The sequence below is a fragment of the Spodoptera frugiperda genome, chromosome 25 (genome assembly GCF_023101765.2).
Source record: "Spodoptera frugiperda isolate SF20-4 chromosome 25, AGI-APGP_CSIRO_Sfru_2.0, whole genome shotgun sequence".
NCBI lineage: Eukaryota > Metazoa > Arthropoda > Insecta > Lepidoptera > Noctuidae > Spodoptera > Spodoptera frugiperda.
In genome coordinates, this window is record NC_064236.1 from 2911931 (window position 1) to 2927793 (window position 15863).

A 15863-nucleotide genomic window follows, 5' to 3' on the forward strand; every position below is an offset into this window, starting at 1 on the left:
CGCTTTGCATGTGTATGTACCTAAAGGACGCGGCGACATTTTGCTACATGCGCGATAGGTACTTATGTACAAGGAAACGCACGAGCATTTACAGGGCCGGCTATTTTCTAGCAAGAACTGGCCTGACCTGTGGGACGTCCTGCGGGGGCATACGTGGTCTACAATGGCTAAGTGATCAAATAATCAACCTCTGGGGTGTTCTGTGGGAGCACACGCGGTTGAGTCTTGCTAAGTTATCAAATAATCAACCTCTGGGGTGTTGAAGACCAAAATCTAACAAGAAGTAACGAAACCATATTATTTATATTAATTTATTTTAGTTCACATTTCACAACTAGATGGCGTTGCCGCAATTAAAAGCGAGCTATGGTTTCGTTACATCGATTCACATAAGAGGCAATTTAGTTGTCATAGAGGTCGTCGTGTCGTCGTATTGTCATAATGTCGTGTGGCGACCAAATAGGTCAATCCAATGAGGTCGTGTGACCATGTTGAGATAAAATAGTTCAAATATACGAAACCAGCAGTTCAAGCCTAAATAATGGTTTAATTTCAACCCTATTAGTAGCTACAATAGGTCAACAATTACTTCGGTAATTAACAGGGGTGTTCTGTGGGAGCACACGCGGTTGAGTTTTTATATAACCTTCAAGGGAAGTTCTGCGGGAACTTACATGGTTATATTGTGATGTAGCGAAAGCCACATGCTGTACCATAAGCCACATGCTGTACCATAAGCACAGCTTGCATTGTGTTTTACTTCCAGAAACTGGAAAGACACCATTAACATTATCACACTACATGGAGGAAGACATTGAAAATGTCCCTCCGGATAATGAATGCATAGAATTGAGCAATGCTCAACAAAACGATACATGTACAACAAGATGTAAATGTGGAAAATATAGAATCTTTATGAGAATTACCTGAAGCCTTACCACATGAAGAGATGTTGGATCCTCAGGTAATAGACATATAAGGTGTGAAGTCACAGCTGGTGAGAGTAGGAGGAGAGTTACACAAACAAATAGCACAAAGGTGATTGGGGGAATGGCATACTGAAAAGAGACTTATCTAAAGAAGAAAAGGAAAAGGTTGAAGATGAAAACCCACCGTTCTCCAACATGAAATTAATGGTGCCTCTTTTGGTAAACCCGGAGGTAAGCACTACAATCAATGATTAATAATCCCAGAAGTGTGACCAAATGATACAAACAAAACAGAAACAAACCTCAACAGCCTTGGCATGTCTGGGTTCATGTCTTCAAATGTGCATAAGAGATAATTAAGGACATAGATGGATATCATTAAAATACTGAATGATGCTCCAATCCTACTCTGTGACTATAAATTTAGATAGAAAGGGACGTAAGTCCCTCCTGTTATCAGTTATAAATAAAAATGTGAAAGATTTTCTATTGCAATCTGGAACAGAAATCTATCTATTTGGTGAAGATCTAGGAGAAGAAATCAGAACAGCAAGATCAGTCAAAAGATCTGGTCAAGAACTGAGGTGGCTGAAACAAAAAGGTTCACTACAAAGCGAAGTACATGGGTGCCTCAGACAGGTACTCCTAAAATAAATAATAATAAAGCTTTAAACTGGCGGGGTCCTCCTCAGGCAGATGCTAAAAAGAGGGGGGGCCGTCACCCAGAACACCAGCAGCAGTCAGGACCAGGGAGAGCAAGAGGAGTCAACCTCAACGCAAATGAACCAACAGGTGAGTAGACTTAACTGCCACTTAAATAATTGGAAACTTATAACTCAGGATCCAATTATTCTCAGTTAGGTTGCAGGATATTCAACCCCTTTGTGTGATAAACCACACCAGAGTTTAACTCAAGACCCAATTATTCTCGGTTGGGTTGCAGGATATTCAATCTTTTTGCATAGTAAACCACACCAGAGTTGTACTCAAAATGATAGGTTTTCTGAACTAGAATCTTTACAGATCACCGCAGAAATTAACCAGTTAAGTACTTGCTATGAAAGCAATACAAACTTGCAAACCTGTAAAAAGATTCGTTGTGTCACCTATTTTCCTTGTTAAAAAGAGCAATGGAACTTTTCGTTTTTGTTTTAAGTTTAAAGAACTTAAATAATTTTGTTGAAACTGAGTATTTCAAATTGGAAAATACCGAACAGTGTGCAAGTTTTTTACAAAAAGATGATGTTCTTGTCATCTTAGATCTGAAATATACTTGTTATATGATAAGTATCAACAAGGATAGTGAGAAATATTTAAGATTTATTTTTCAAGGAAAACACTATCAGTTAAATGCTTATGTTTTATTCTTGGGCCTTTGTACGGCTCCATCAACATTCACAAAAATCATGAAACCGGTGGTGGTTTTCTTAAGAGAAAGAGGTTGTATATCAGTTATCTATTTAGATGACTTTTTGTTTTTTAAGTATATGAAACAACTATGTTATTATGTTACATAAACAAATTTGTTATAACAACAGTGTATACAAAACATACAAGCAACTGTGAATTTACTAAAAACATTAGGATTTATAGTTAGCCGAGCAAAGAGAATAGTTAAGTGTGATGTTACAACTGTAACTTTTATTGTTACTATTCAATACTATAGATATGACTCTTAACATTACTGAAGAGGAAAGAAATATATTCTTTTATTGTTTTTTCCAAGCTAATAAAAGAATTACTGGATAAAATTATGATCAAAGTTAGATTTTAGGCTAATTAAAGAGTCTAGGGCTCACATAAATTCACTGGAATGAATAGCTGCCTTTTTTGTTTTAAAAATGTTTGCTTATAAATGAAGAAATAGTGATAATATTACTGCATTAACCTATATGTATAAATAGATTAGGAGGAATTCAATATAATTTTTTACATAGGATTTCTAAGAATATTTGGCAATGGTGTGAATTTTAAAAGACTATTGTTTGATGCTAATTACATAAACACTAAAGATAATGTGATAGCATTTTTGAGTCTAGAAGGAAGATAGGAATTACAAATGGGAACTGAGCAATATAAACAATCCAAAGGTTGTTGATGAATTTGGTAAATCTTCAATTGATTTATTTGCATCACATACTAATGCAAGGTGTTGCACTTATATGTCATGGCAACCAGACCCAGGAGCTGTTGCAGTTGATGCTTTCACCATTCCTTGGACTAAATACAGCTTATTTTATTTATTTTTTCTCCTCCATTCTCTATGGTTCTTAAAACCCTAGAAAAAATAATTACAGACAAAGCAACAGGTATAGTAGTTGTGCCCCATTGGGTCACTCAGTCTTGGTTTCCCCTTTTCAATAGATTATTGTTAAAGGAACCTGTTATATTTCAACCTTCTAAGTCCTTATCTTGCATAATTCCAGATTGTTACACCCCTTTCACAAGAAAGTGGTATTGATGGTAGAAGCATTATCAGGAAAACATAGAGTTAGGAATTTGTGATGAAGCAGTTCTTGTCTTGATGAATTCAATATCTAAAGATACTTTGAATCATGCAAATCATGCATGCATGTGCATTAGTATCATGGGCTAGTATTTAAATCCATAAATATAAACATTACTAAGCCTACCATTACTGAAGTTATTCAGTACCATACTTTGTGATTCAATGAAAGAGTTACAGTTAGTAACATATGGTAGTTTGAATTCCGTAAGATTAGCTCTATCATTAGTTATAGGACCACATTTGGATACCGATCATAAGATCAAAAGATTGTTCAAGGGATTTTTTAAATTAAGACCCCCAAACCCAAATATAATAATACTTGGGATATGTCTTTGTACTTGATTATATTGAAAAGAATTATACTCTAGAGAAAGAATTATCTGCAGATTGTTACCAAGAAAACCTTATTAACGTTGGCCACGGGTTAAAGGGCTCAAACAATAGCCCTGATTAATCACTACATAGTATAAAACAAAGTCGCTTTTTCTGTCATGTTGTATGTCCCTATGAACGCTTAAATCTTTAAAACTACGCAACGGATTTTGATGCGGTTTTTTTTAATAGATAGAGTAACTCATGAGGAAGGTTTTTATGTATAGGGGAGGTAGGGGAGGGATGGGCAGTCGGGAGACATGGGCACCCCCCTTTTATTCTGATCCTGTCATAGGTTTTTCTTTTTTCTTAATTTGGTAGTTTACTATACCGTCTGGCAAAACTGTTCATCCATAGACTGTCTGTTATTTCCGTCAGTTGTCAAACACAAACACATTTGAAGATTATGCGCTCGTAAAAGTAAATATTTTGTTGTGGATTCGGATCGTAATACAGAGAAAAGTAACGAAAGGTATGTGTATTTTTTATTATATTTTTATTGTATATTTACTAACTAATAAATTAAACTAAAATTCACGTTTCAATACCTAAACAAAAAAAAATGCCCATAATTGTGTTGAAAATGTGTACAGAGGGAGCAATGGGCATTCGGATGTGAGGGAGGTTTGGGCATGTCCAATGCTCTCTTCTTTATATTGCGTATAGGAGGTCTTTTGAAAATTATAATTACCTGCTTTAATTAAACTATTTGAAATATTTTTAATTACAGAAAGATTCAAAAAGAAAGGTTTACGACGAGAAATTCCCAAAAAATTGATATTACGAGCCATAGAAGAGGTATCAAAAGGATCAAAAATAAAAACAACAGCTGATAAATATAAATATAAGCCTTTATGGGTTATAACTAATTTAAGATAAGTCGTGATATATTTAAGATGTTTTTTTTGTTGTTATTACGTATATTTTTGGAGTCTATTATAGATGTTAAGTGTTTTACAGGCCATGCCCAAGCCTCCCACCGGGTGTGCCCATATCTCCCTACCATAGGGAGCCTTGGGCACTTTTGACTTAATTTTTTAATTACCTTCTAATTAGGAGACTGATTATTATTATAAGAAAGTTCTTTATAAGATATCTAGCCAAAAGTATGGAGCAATAGGAAGTGGCAATAAATGTAGATTATCTACAAAATCTGACTTTTTATGCATTAAATTGTGAAAAAGTGCCCATCCCTCCCCTACCTCCCTTAATACAGGTATAATATATCACCATTGCACCCATGCGAAGCTGGGGCGGGTCGCTAGTATTATTAATATAATGATTAAACAAGACTGTGTTAATCAATTCATCAATCTATTTGTATAAGATAGATTGATCAAGACTTTAGGACCAAACAGGGTCAACTTTTTATAACTGCTCCTTTTCTTTAATGCTAGGAAAGGAGTATGTCCAGCCACTGCGGTGGCCAACAATTTAGAAGTTACAAAGGGTTTACGTGATTGTAAAAGTACTAGCTTGTTTGTATCTACAAAGGAGCCATATAAAGCTGTGTGCTTCAGTACAATGAGCCGTTGGGTCAAAAGAGTCATGGAAGAGAGTGGAATTGACACTAGTGTATTTTCAACACACAGTACCCGACATGCAACAACATTAGCAGTTTTCAGCAAGTGGGGAAGTATTGATGAAATACGACGAACGGCTGCTTGGATTGGAGAGTCTTCAATTTTTTGCAAGTTTTTTCATAACAGACCAATAATTAATAAAAGTTTTCTTAGAACCTTTTCTTCAACAATGTGAATGATATTTGGAATTATTTTGAATTACGCAGTTAATAGATATATAACTGTTCAGTTATATATTTAATTAAGAAGTGTATATTTTTTTTAAAATAACTCTGTTGATTGTTATTTTTAAACAAATGTTTATTGTTTTTACAACTGGTCTTTGAACATCTACAACTGTTTTCCTAATCATAGAGGACAATGCAACAACAAGTATAATTAAATAGTCAAACGAACTTACCTGTAAGTGAAGTTCGACTGTAATTATACTTGTTGTTGCATTGTCCGAAGATGATTAGTCGCACCCTACCCAGATCCTTCATGTTATATAAATATAAACATGAACCCTATGTTGTAAAACCAATAAATGGCTATGAACTTAATGAAGTTTAGTGTTGCAGACGCAGTGTTGCCAATGTGCATGGCTGCGTTCAGAAATTTAAGCTTTTAATCTTTAAAATTATGTGTGACGCCACGGACTAAAGCCGAGACTACAACTGTTTTCCTAATCATCTTCGGACAATGCAACAACAAGAATAATTACAGTCGAACTTCAATTACGGGTAAGTTCGTTTGACTATTTAATTATTCACTAAAAACAGTAAGTTTAACTTACAAGAAGAGTTAATATTAGATTCATGTGTAGTTTATTTATAAAAAAAATATATAAAAGATAGAAAGTAGGGAATATTCAATTATCGTCCCCGTCTTTTTATGGAATAGAGCGCAAACGATACCGTTTTATTAACAAATACAGAAACTTACCGTGGAAGACTCCAACAACTTGGAATTCAGCTCTTCTTTCCAACTTGCGGGCAGGTCAGAAACCCTTCAAGGACAAATGCAAATAAATAATTACATATATGTATCGCACTCCTACTCTAAAATTGGTGTTCAAAACTGAAACTATCACAATCAATGTGGTGTATTTATTTGATTAAGCGACCTATTGTAATAAATATATTAAAATAGGTTTCAGAATTATTACAGTTTGTGTGATAATTTATATTAAAAAGGTCCTACTACTAGAGATTGAGGTGCAAAGACCATGATACAGTGACGCTGTGAAAAGGGTAAAAACTAAATGCTAAAGTAGCCCAAAATAAGAGAAGGCTTACTTAAACCACTACAGTACCTTTACTGTTACTGTAGGAAGGATTGAACCTAGCCGAGTTACCTCTTCAATTAGTTACGTGCGCAATAACAACGTAATTAAGACTTACTGTGCTTGTGTGATGGTGACAGACAGGAAATGAACATCCTCTTCTGCTTTCGAAGGCTCCCTAGCCTCCAGCACCCTCCCGCCGATGACGCCACAAACCCATTCGTCTCTTTCATTTCTAGAACATTGCCCTATTATTATTTATCTCCATAAGGAACTCGAGTCCGAAATATTGACCTTCTGCTTGTTTCTTAAATTTTTCTAAAGTCTTCTCTCAGCACATATCGAACATCAAGCAAATCGATTCAGCCATAATCTAAATTGAGGTGTAATAGAGATTGAGAAAAAAAAAGAGAGCAGTGGATTTTTCTTATATATAAATATGAAATTAACTTGCGTCTCTGTGTCTTCTATATGGCCGAAACTAATGAACCGATGTACGGGCACGAGTACTACTACGGTGAAAGGGAGAGGCTTTATTAAGCCACTCAATTAAGTTTCAGTAACAATCAAGTTAAATAAAAAAACCGGCCAAGTGCGAGTCGGACTCGCCCATGAAGGGTTCCGTAACAGCAAGTAGATGACATAATATAAAAGTTATAAAATAACTTGGTTTTACATAGTGTTTGTATGAACGACAAAGTTATATTTGCGGTTTTTGAAAATGTTTTATTTCTTAAAAACTAATAATGATATCTGGTTCAAACCAATTTTCGTTGTTAGTTTCTATTGAAATCTACAGCATATATTTTTTTTAGTTTTCTCACTCTCTTATTTTAAAAGTTAGAGGGGGGACACTCATTTTTTCACTTTGGAAGCGTCTAACTTTCAAACGGCTGATTTTGACGAAAAATGGTTTTAGGAACCTCAATGTCTTTTTTAAAGACCTATCCATAGACACCCATCACGGATATGTTTGCTGAAAAAAAGGTAATTTAAAAAACTAAAAAACCCGACTGCGTTTCTTTATAATATTAAAATGAAAAAAAAAACCCTAAAACAAGAAAGTCATCGTAAAATGTAAGCAGTCGGGACCCATTCTTAATATAAAGACTTTGTGAGGGCACATACGGCTGGCTTTCTAGAATGGGTCCCGAGTCCCGACTGCTTAAATTTTACGATGACTTTCTTGTTTTAGGGTTTTTTCATTTTAATATTATAAAGAAACGCAGTCGGGTTTTTTAGTTTTTTAAATTGCCTTTTTTATTTTATTTTTTTAGTTTTGTTTTTTTATTTTGATATATCCAGTGTCACTCTCACAGTAAATACGAATCCAACGACACCTCTCAAGTCAAAATCCATCAAGCCGTTTAGGCTAGAGGTTGAGAAATATTCGAATTTGGCGCCAAAAATCCGCCATTTTGTTTTTTTATTATTTTGATATATCCAGTGTCACTCTCACAGTAAATACGAATCTAACGACACCTCTCAAGTCAAAATCCATCAAGCCGTTTAGGCTAGAGAGTGAGAAATATTCGAATTTGGCGCCAAAAATCCGCCATTTTGTTTCTTTGTTATTTTGATATAAATATTATAAAGCTGAAGAGTTTGTTTGTTTGATTGTTTGTTTGTTTGTTTGAACGCGCTAATCTCAGGAACTACTGGTCTGATTTGAATAATTCTTTTTGTGTTGGATAGCGCATTTATCGAGGAAGGTTATAGGCTATAAATCATCACGCCACGATCAATAGGAGCCGAGCAGTGCGGGTGAAACCGCGCGGAAGTAGCTAGTTTTGATATATCCAGTGTCACTCTCACAGTAAATACGAATCTAACGACACCTCTCAAGTCAAAATCCATCAAGCCGTTTAGGCTGCAGAGCGTGCCAAACAATTATACATACATACATACACTCGAAAAACATAACCTTCCTTCTGGCGCAGTCGGGTAAAAAAAATGTTTGAGTCAGTTCCATGTATGGAGTGTCCCCCTTTAATTTTTAAATTTATTAATTTTTATTTAAAATTCGAATAGCGGTTACCGAAATACATCAACCTACAAAGTTTCAACTATGTAGGCCTAACAGTTTCGGAAATAAATGGCTGTGACATACGGACGGACGGACGGACAGACAGACAGACAGACAGACATGACGAATCTACAAGGGTTCCGTTTTTTGCCATTTGGCTACGGAACCCTAATAAAACGTGTATAACATCTCAAACTTGACATGTAAAAGACTTACATTGTAATTGTAATCTATTTGCAAAAATAAATGTAATTTATTATTTGTCATTATCAAAGGCAAACTAAACTTACCGTTTATAATGTTTAATGGAGGCTGATGCCACCTTGATCTTGAGTTGGTTGTACTCGGTTTGTATATCGATCGTGCTGATGATGTCATCGATGTCCAGCGCCAACTTCACAGTGTCAGAGGCTAGCACTAACGTCGCGCGGCTCACCACCCATTGGAACCAAAGGAATGTCTTCAACGGTCGCTCTGAAAATTTCATAATATAAGAGCTCTATCTATCTGACTGCCTCGTTGGTCTAGTGGTCGCAAGTGCGACTGCCGGACAAGAGGTCTCGGATTCGATTCCTGGGTCGGGCAAAGTATTGCTGGACTTTTTTCGGTTTTCCGAATATTTCTCAGTAGTAGCACGGAGTCTGGAATCCCCCCCCCCCCTTTATCAATCACCCCCTATTACATGGGACTTACATGGTATAATATAACACAAATGGTGAAAAGTTGGTGTACATTGTATAGCGACATAACGTGCCGTAATGTGCACCTCTGCCTACCCCTTTTAGGATAAAAGGCATGACGTTGCAAGTGCTCCATCTCTGTGCACCACTACTTTGCTTAACTTTTGAGTCACAGTGAAATGTTACGTATGTATGCTTATACGTATAGCGCCTAAAAGACTGCATCAAATTGAATGATAGGGATGATGACGGGGTGTGAAAATTAAAAATCTAATTAGTCCGTCAGTTACCAGCAAAAACGTCATTTCTAGGTATTAAATGAACCTAGAACCCTAAAACTTGGGGTGCGGCGCCAGAAGACCTCCCCGTGGTGCACCCTGGGTAAGGGTGATAGTCTCCCTAACGGGGGTGATAGGGTTGGAGTGGCTTTTGCCCGTAGCTAACTTCTGGACGGGGCGGGCGAACTCAGGATGGGTTCTGGAGGCGACAGGCTTTGTGTTGGCACAAGGCCTGTGCTTCCGTGGGGTCGCTTTTCCGCCCATTTCTCTGAATTTAGCAGAGAACATGGCGAAGAAACAAGGGCGGTGCTCGTTGTGCATTCACCCAACGAGAAGCATCGGGACACAAGTAGTGCCTCGACTGCAGCCGTCGGAGTCGTAATCCGGGAAAAGTTCATGGCTGCATGACTTGGAACGGACGACGGTCTTGGCTTGGTCGCCCGGACCGCGAGGAAGATAACCTCTATAAAAAAATCCTCCAATACCAAGTTCTGGTGCGCGGCGAGGGTATGCATGGCTGAGGAATAGAGTCAGTCGCGAGCGCACCCCCAGCTAGGGGACCGGTGGACCCTCTAGTTGAGTACTAAATTTACACTTACCCAGGTACAGGGGGCATTGCCTGGGCGGACCTTTTATTTCCCCCATACTCGTGGGACTTATATGGAGAAGTCAAAAAATAAAACAAATTTAAAACCACCAACTAATGAGGAGGAGAGGGTAAGTGAGCTCAGCTCGCTTGCTGTTGCTGGAGAGAGTCGAAGTGGCTCTGTTTCCCGTGGGCCCATACGGGCCCCAAGTCGGAGGGTGTCGGGCTCTGAGTCAGATTCCTCATCCGCATCTGGCGCTTGCTCACTGCGCAGCGTGAGCTCGCAGCGCCCGAAAAGGGGGACGTTTAAACGTCCCAGGTTGGAGGAGGGTCGTCCTCCAACGAGCAGGAGGCCCCAGCCCCTAAGATCCCTACGGCTTCGCGGGGTAGGGTTAAAAGAAAAGGCAGTGAGAGCCTGGTCCACTACACAGGCCGAACCAACCGAAGCCGACTCCTCTGAAATGGAGGTGTCTGGCGGCGAGGGCTCGGTAGGTCAGAATGATGCTGTAACTGGCGGGATTAGCCTTCGTAAGGCGGTTATGGAGGCACTCCGGATGGTGGCTGGACAGAAGACCCAGAACGCCCGAAACGGAGTGCTGAGACACGCAAAGGCCACTATTATGAAGGCCGCTCGACAAAACGGGCTGCCTTTAGCAGCAGGGCGGCAGATGAGCGCCTTACAAAAAGAGCTGGGGGAGATGCGGCAGGAGATGGCCCGGTTGACAGCCTCTAATGCGGCTATGGAGGCCGAGCTTCGTTCGGTTAAGGCCGAGCTCGCCGCTGCTCGCGGAGGTCGAGGCCAGTCCTCACAGTCAGCGGAGGCTGACATGAATGGTCTGGTGCGGCGGGAAATGGCTGCGTTTCAGCAACGTTTTGACGTGCTAGAGAGCAGGATCCTCCGCCCCTCACTTGCAGCGAGTCAAGCAGCTCCAAGAACTTTTGCAGCTGCAGCGGCGACCAATTCTGGTCAGTCAAGCCGCTCTGCTCAAGGCTAATCGCCGGCGAGTGAGCTGGTAGCCTCTCCAGCGCAGGTTCCGGCTGCACCGGCTGCCAAGGCGCCGAAAGGTCGCAGTGAGTCAGCCAGCTGGGACACAGTGAGTCAGCCAGCTGTTGCCCCAACCGGAGTAGAGCCTACCTCGATCTCGGATTCTCCTCGGCGGCGAATGGCAGGTGGTTAGAGAGGCTAGGAGGACCGCCAAAGAGGGACGAAAGCGCCGGAAAAAGGAACAGCGGCAGCGGTGGCAACAGCGGCGCAAGGAGAAGCGCGCTGCGGCAATGCTTGTCGCCCCTAAAACCGCGGCGGTAGTGATAACGCTACAGCCGGGCGCGGTTAAAAGGGGCGTCACGTACGGCGACGTCCTTGCGAAACTGAAGGCGGCGGTAACTCCCGCGGAGTACGGAGCCCCAGACGGGTTTTCGATGAAAGTTACGGCGACTGGAGCCCGCCTACTGGAGGTTCCCGGCGCGGCCAACGGTCCATCCGCTGACGCTCTTGCCGAAAGGCTCAGGGCGTGTCTCGGGACGGACGAGGCTCGCGTGTCCAGGCCCACCAAGTGCCTAGACTTGCGCATATTGGGCCGACAATGCGCCTACATCTACAGGTAGGAATTAAATGAGGGTCATGCTGCGGGGCTACCCACTACAATTTTTATTTTCATTTTTCTTCTATCACTTGTCGTCGGTACACTCTATAATTTATTTATGTAATTAAAATATATGTATGTATGTTGTTCTAATGTTCGCCTTTTTATTTTATTTATTTATTGTGCTACTTCCTGTCGCCATATTTTATGTTGTCTCCGTCCGTGGGTCACTGCGAAGGGTGCCAACTGAAAATCAGTGCTGGGTACTTTCGGTGCCCAGCTCATACTGAGGTGGCAACCCTTTTGGATTGGGCACGTTGCCACCTTGTTTTTTGTTTTAGTTTTACTTTTATGTTATTTTTGTTATATGTTACTTTTTTTCATATTGTGTTGTATTTTTTTCCTGTTTTTTATAAAATAATAATTTTAATTTTCGATTTGTTCTTTGGTGCATTGTGCCCGGTGCAAAACAAATATTTTTTCTTTCTTTTCTTTCTTTTTCAGTCAGACAGGCCCCATGTGGCCCGCGTTGGGCGCTGAGGCAGCTGGACCGGGAGCTATTCCTGGAAGCCGCCATCGTGCAGGCCTGGGTGATACCACCAGACAGGCCTGCCGACGTTATCGAGGAGGCACGGTGGCTCCAGGACGCCATGTACAGGATTTGTGACGTGGCGATGCCCCGGGTCCGTCCAGGACAGCGGAAGCGCCAGATGTACTGGTGGTCGCAAGAGGTGGCTGCTCTGCGCAGTGCGTGTGTTGCTGCGCGACGCCAGTACACAAGGCACCGCAGACTTCGTATCCGTCTTCCAGACGCGGAAGCTAGAGAGGCGGAGTTATATGAGGGGTACAAGGCGGCGAAAGTCGCCCTAAAAACGGAAATCCGGCGGGCCAACAACCAGGCCCGCCAGGATATGCTGGAGACTCTGGATAGAGACCCGTGGCGACGCCCCTACCTAATGGTGCGTGACAAGCTCCGCACACAGGCTTCCCCGCTGATACAGAGTCTCCGGCCAGAGGTTTTTTTTTATAAGTTTATTTACAGTTGTTCTCCACGGACTCTTGGTCCGTGCCCTTGTCATAGAATTTGATTTTTTTTTACAATAAATCTTATCAATATTGTATCTACGTTACACACTACATTTAACCACAACTATTAAATTATAACTACAAAAATATTTACGATTAACATATTTGGTTTTTTTTTTATTCACAAAATTTAATTTACCGGCGGCTCTGCCAAGTCAGTCCACCGGCGCGCTGAGAAAGCCGACCTGCCCCAGCAGAAGGCACTCGTTCACGAGTATGACGTGTGTGTCAGCAATTGGTTCGGTCAACCATTTTGTTGGGAACAGAACAACCCAACACACAGCGCCACCGACTGTAGGACATTTATGTGTGCATGACGCCTCAACCCTTGTCGGGTGGGCTGACTTCAACAGAGCTTACAGAAGTCAAAGAGTTAACAATTATATAATTATGTATATAGCAGTTATGTTCTTATTGACGCTTTCCGCATACATATTTCCTCCTGCTATATAATTTTTTATTTTAGTCTAAGGAACATTCCTCACCCAAAAGGCCACCACTGTCGCGTTTCTGTGTTTGATGGCCATTTTCAGGTTGTAATCCATAATCCTATGGTCGCTCTCATCAGCCGCCCTTCTGATCAATTTACTTATCGCGTCATCACAGTTGTCCGTGTAGTAGATGCAACTATGTGTGTGACGCGACATTGCAACTACTGCATGTGGTACGCTATCATGAATTTTCTGCCTCTTTGTTGCTGTGTTCACAACTACCACCTTCGCGGACGAAAGCCCCTGAGCCTCGTGTATGGTGAGGATGCGTGATCCCTCGCCCGACCCGTATCCCTGGTTCTTAAGGGATTTCTTTTCTGCCTGGGTGTGTACCAGGTATAAGGTGTCGGGGAGTGATTTTGGGATCATCGCTCCCGAGAATCTTTTTGTCTCAAGGGATCTCACGCCCGACCTGGACGAGTATATGCCACTGTAAACTGTGTTCAGTGCATAGGCCACGACCATTGGATTCCTGTGGGTACACAGCAACTCCTGACTTATGGGTGTGATATGTGTAGGGCGGCCGTAGTGGAGAGGGAAGAGGTTGTCACGATCAATGAACGGGAGCTGATTTATGTCACCAATTAGCAGGACCTCCTTGGCTAAAGTTATTCGGGCGGCCATCACCACGGCTCCAAAGTGGTTCATAAAAGCCTCGTCTACCATTAGTCGAGTGCAGCTCTCTCGCCCCTTCAAGCCGTTTACTAAGATGGACGCCATTGTTCGAACCCTAGATTTGACTAGTAATCCCCCAAATCGGCAAGATAGTTTGTCTCTGAGGTCATTTACTTTTTTTTTATCGTTTATTCACTTAAATCTATATCTTCTATCTATACATATAATAAAATCGTAGAAAAGTGCTGTCTGTACATTGAAAATAAAAATAAAAAAAATAGCCGGGGTTATTGTTATGTCGATGTCGAACCCAAAAATGTAATTAACTTTTTTTGTCTGTTTGTCTGTTGTCTGTTTATCTGTTTGTCTGTTTGTCTATGCGCGCTAATCTCAGAAACGGCTGATCCGAGTTGGATGCGGTTTTCACGAATATATTGTGGTTTGGTTTATGTCAAATTAAAGAATCACGTCGAACACTATTCTATGCTTATACCAATAATCTCCGCAACTATTTGACGGATTTGGTTGAAATTTGGTACAGATATAGTTTAGAACCTTAGAAAGGACTCCGTTCGTCCAGTGAAACCTCGGAGTTCACCAGCTCTCAAAGGTTATGCCATCCAGTCCGGATTCCGATATGGATTTTGCCTTTTCTAATATCCCATCGTCTAGCATAATCCTGGTACACTTGGCAACCACCACTATGGAATCGTCGGGGAGAGTTTTAAACTTCACTACTCCGCATCGATTTAATTCCTTCTCGCCCAGAGACACAAATCCTGCAATGGCGTTGTAAGCTGCCATACTACGACTTATAGAGGTTCCTCTCAGCACTCTCGATGTATTGTTGTCATATATGACTGCTTCCGCTGCTTCGAGTCTGTCGTTCAGTATCACCTCGTTACCCTGCAGATAGGTTTGCAGGATGGCTTCGCAATTCCGCAGGTTAACCTGCTTAGTTGCTTCTATAACTGCGACAAACTCGAGAAAAGCGTTTATGAGATGGTCTCTGGGGGTGGCGACTTGTCGAAGCTTCGGTGGACAAACGTGGCCCATAGCTGCTCTTGTTGGGGATGACATGGAATGAGCAAACTATATTTGAGCGGGACGTCTCTCCGATCCCTGAGTGGACTTGGATGCATTTTTCCTGAAAGGTGACGCAATGAGTCCGGTTACTGAGCATATGGCTGTTGTTATTGCCCACATTCTGCCTCGGGACTCTAGTTTTTTATTCTCCCTTTCGGTGGCCCGCTGTTGTTGATGCAGAGCGCTCTGTTGCAAATATTGTTGCTGTAAACGCTCTGAGCCGCTTGGAGAATCCACTCTTGGCTGGCGCTGAACTGACCTCTTGAGGAAGCTCAAATCTTCCCCCCTGTCCTCGTACACGATGACCTCATGATGTTTCGAGGCCCTGATACAGCCCATAATGTCTGCCGTTTTCCCTTTCTCATAAGCCAGCACTGCAGCGTCTACGCTAATTATGCTGGAATGTACGCCTTCTACGTCTCCCCACTCACCCACGCCTGACAGCACCCCACATGCTTGCGCAAAACAAGTTATTGTGTCATCGTCGTCGTCGCTGTAGCCCACATCGGGCACCGCAGGGGCGGAGTCATGCACGGAGGGATGTAGCCCCTCTGTGATTGGGGGAACAAGGTGGTGACCACCTCCTCTACAACCTCTGGCCGGTTGTGGCCGGGGCCGGACGCCAACGCCTTCAACTCTTTGCCCTGGAGCTGCATTTTGGAGGCACTACGGTATCATCGGGTGCCTACCTATCTGTCGTATAGTCGAGGCTTATCTGACGGACAGATCCGTCACCATCACCGTCTACCCCGGTCACTGAGGTGAGTGGAACCGG

At 41.6% G+C, this 15863-nt stretch overlaps 1 protein-coding gene across 3 annotated transcripts in view; it reads right to left on the reverse strand.

Moving 5' to 3' along the window:
- The window catches only part of LOC118268317 (intermembrane lipid transfer protein VPS13B), a 136378-nt gene that overhangs the window by 67993 nt on the left and 52522 nt on the right, over positions 1 to 15863 (reverse strand). For 2 of the 3 annotated variants that reach the window (XR_004783024.2, XM_035582796.2), the window contains exons 30-31: positions 6776 to 6892; positions 6318 to 6381 (exon numbers count right to left, since the gene is read on the reverse strand). Coding sequence is in view for 2 of the 3 variants with exons in the window: in XM_035582796.2 (XP_035438689.2) it covers positions 6318 to 6381; positions 6776 to 6892 (181 nt within the window). In the remaining variant the exon portion in view is untranslated. Of the gene's footprint in view, positions 1 to 6317; positions 6382 to 6775; positions 6893 to 8973; positions 9158 to 15863 lie in introns of all 3 variants that reach the window. The other variant, XM_050704327.1, reaches the window with a different exon arrangement.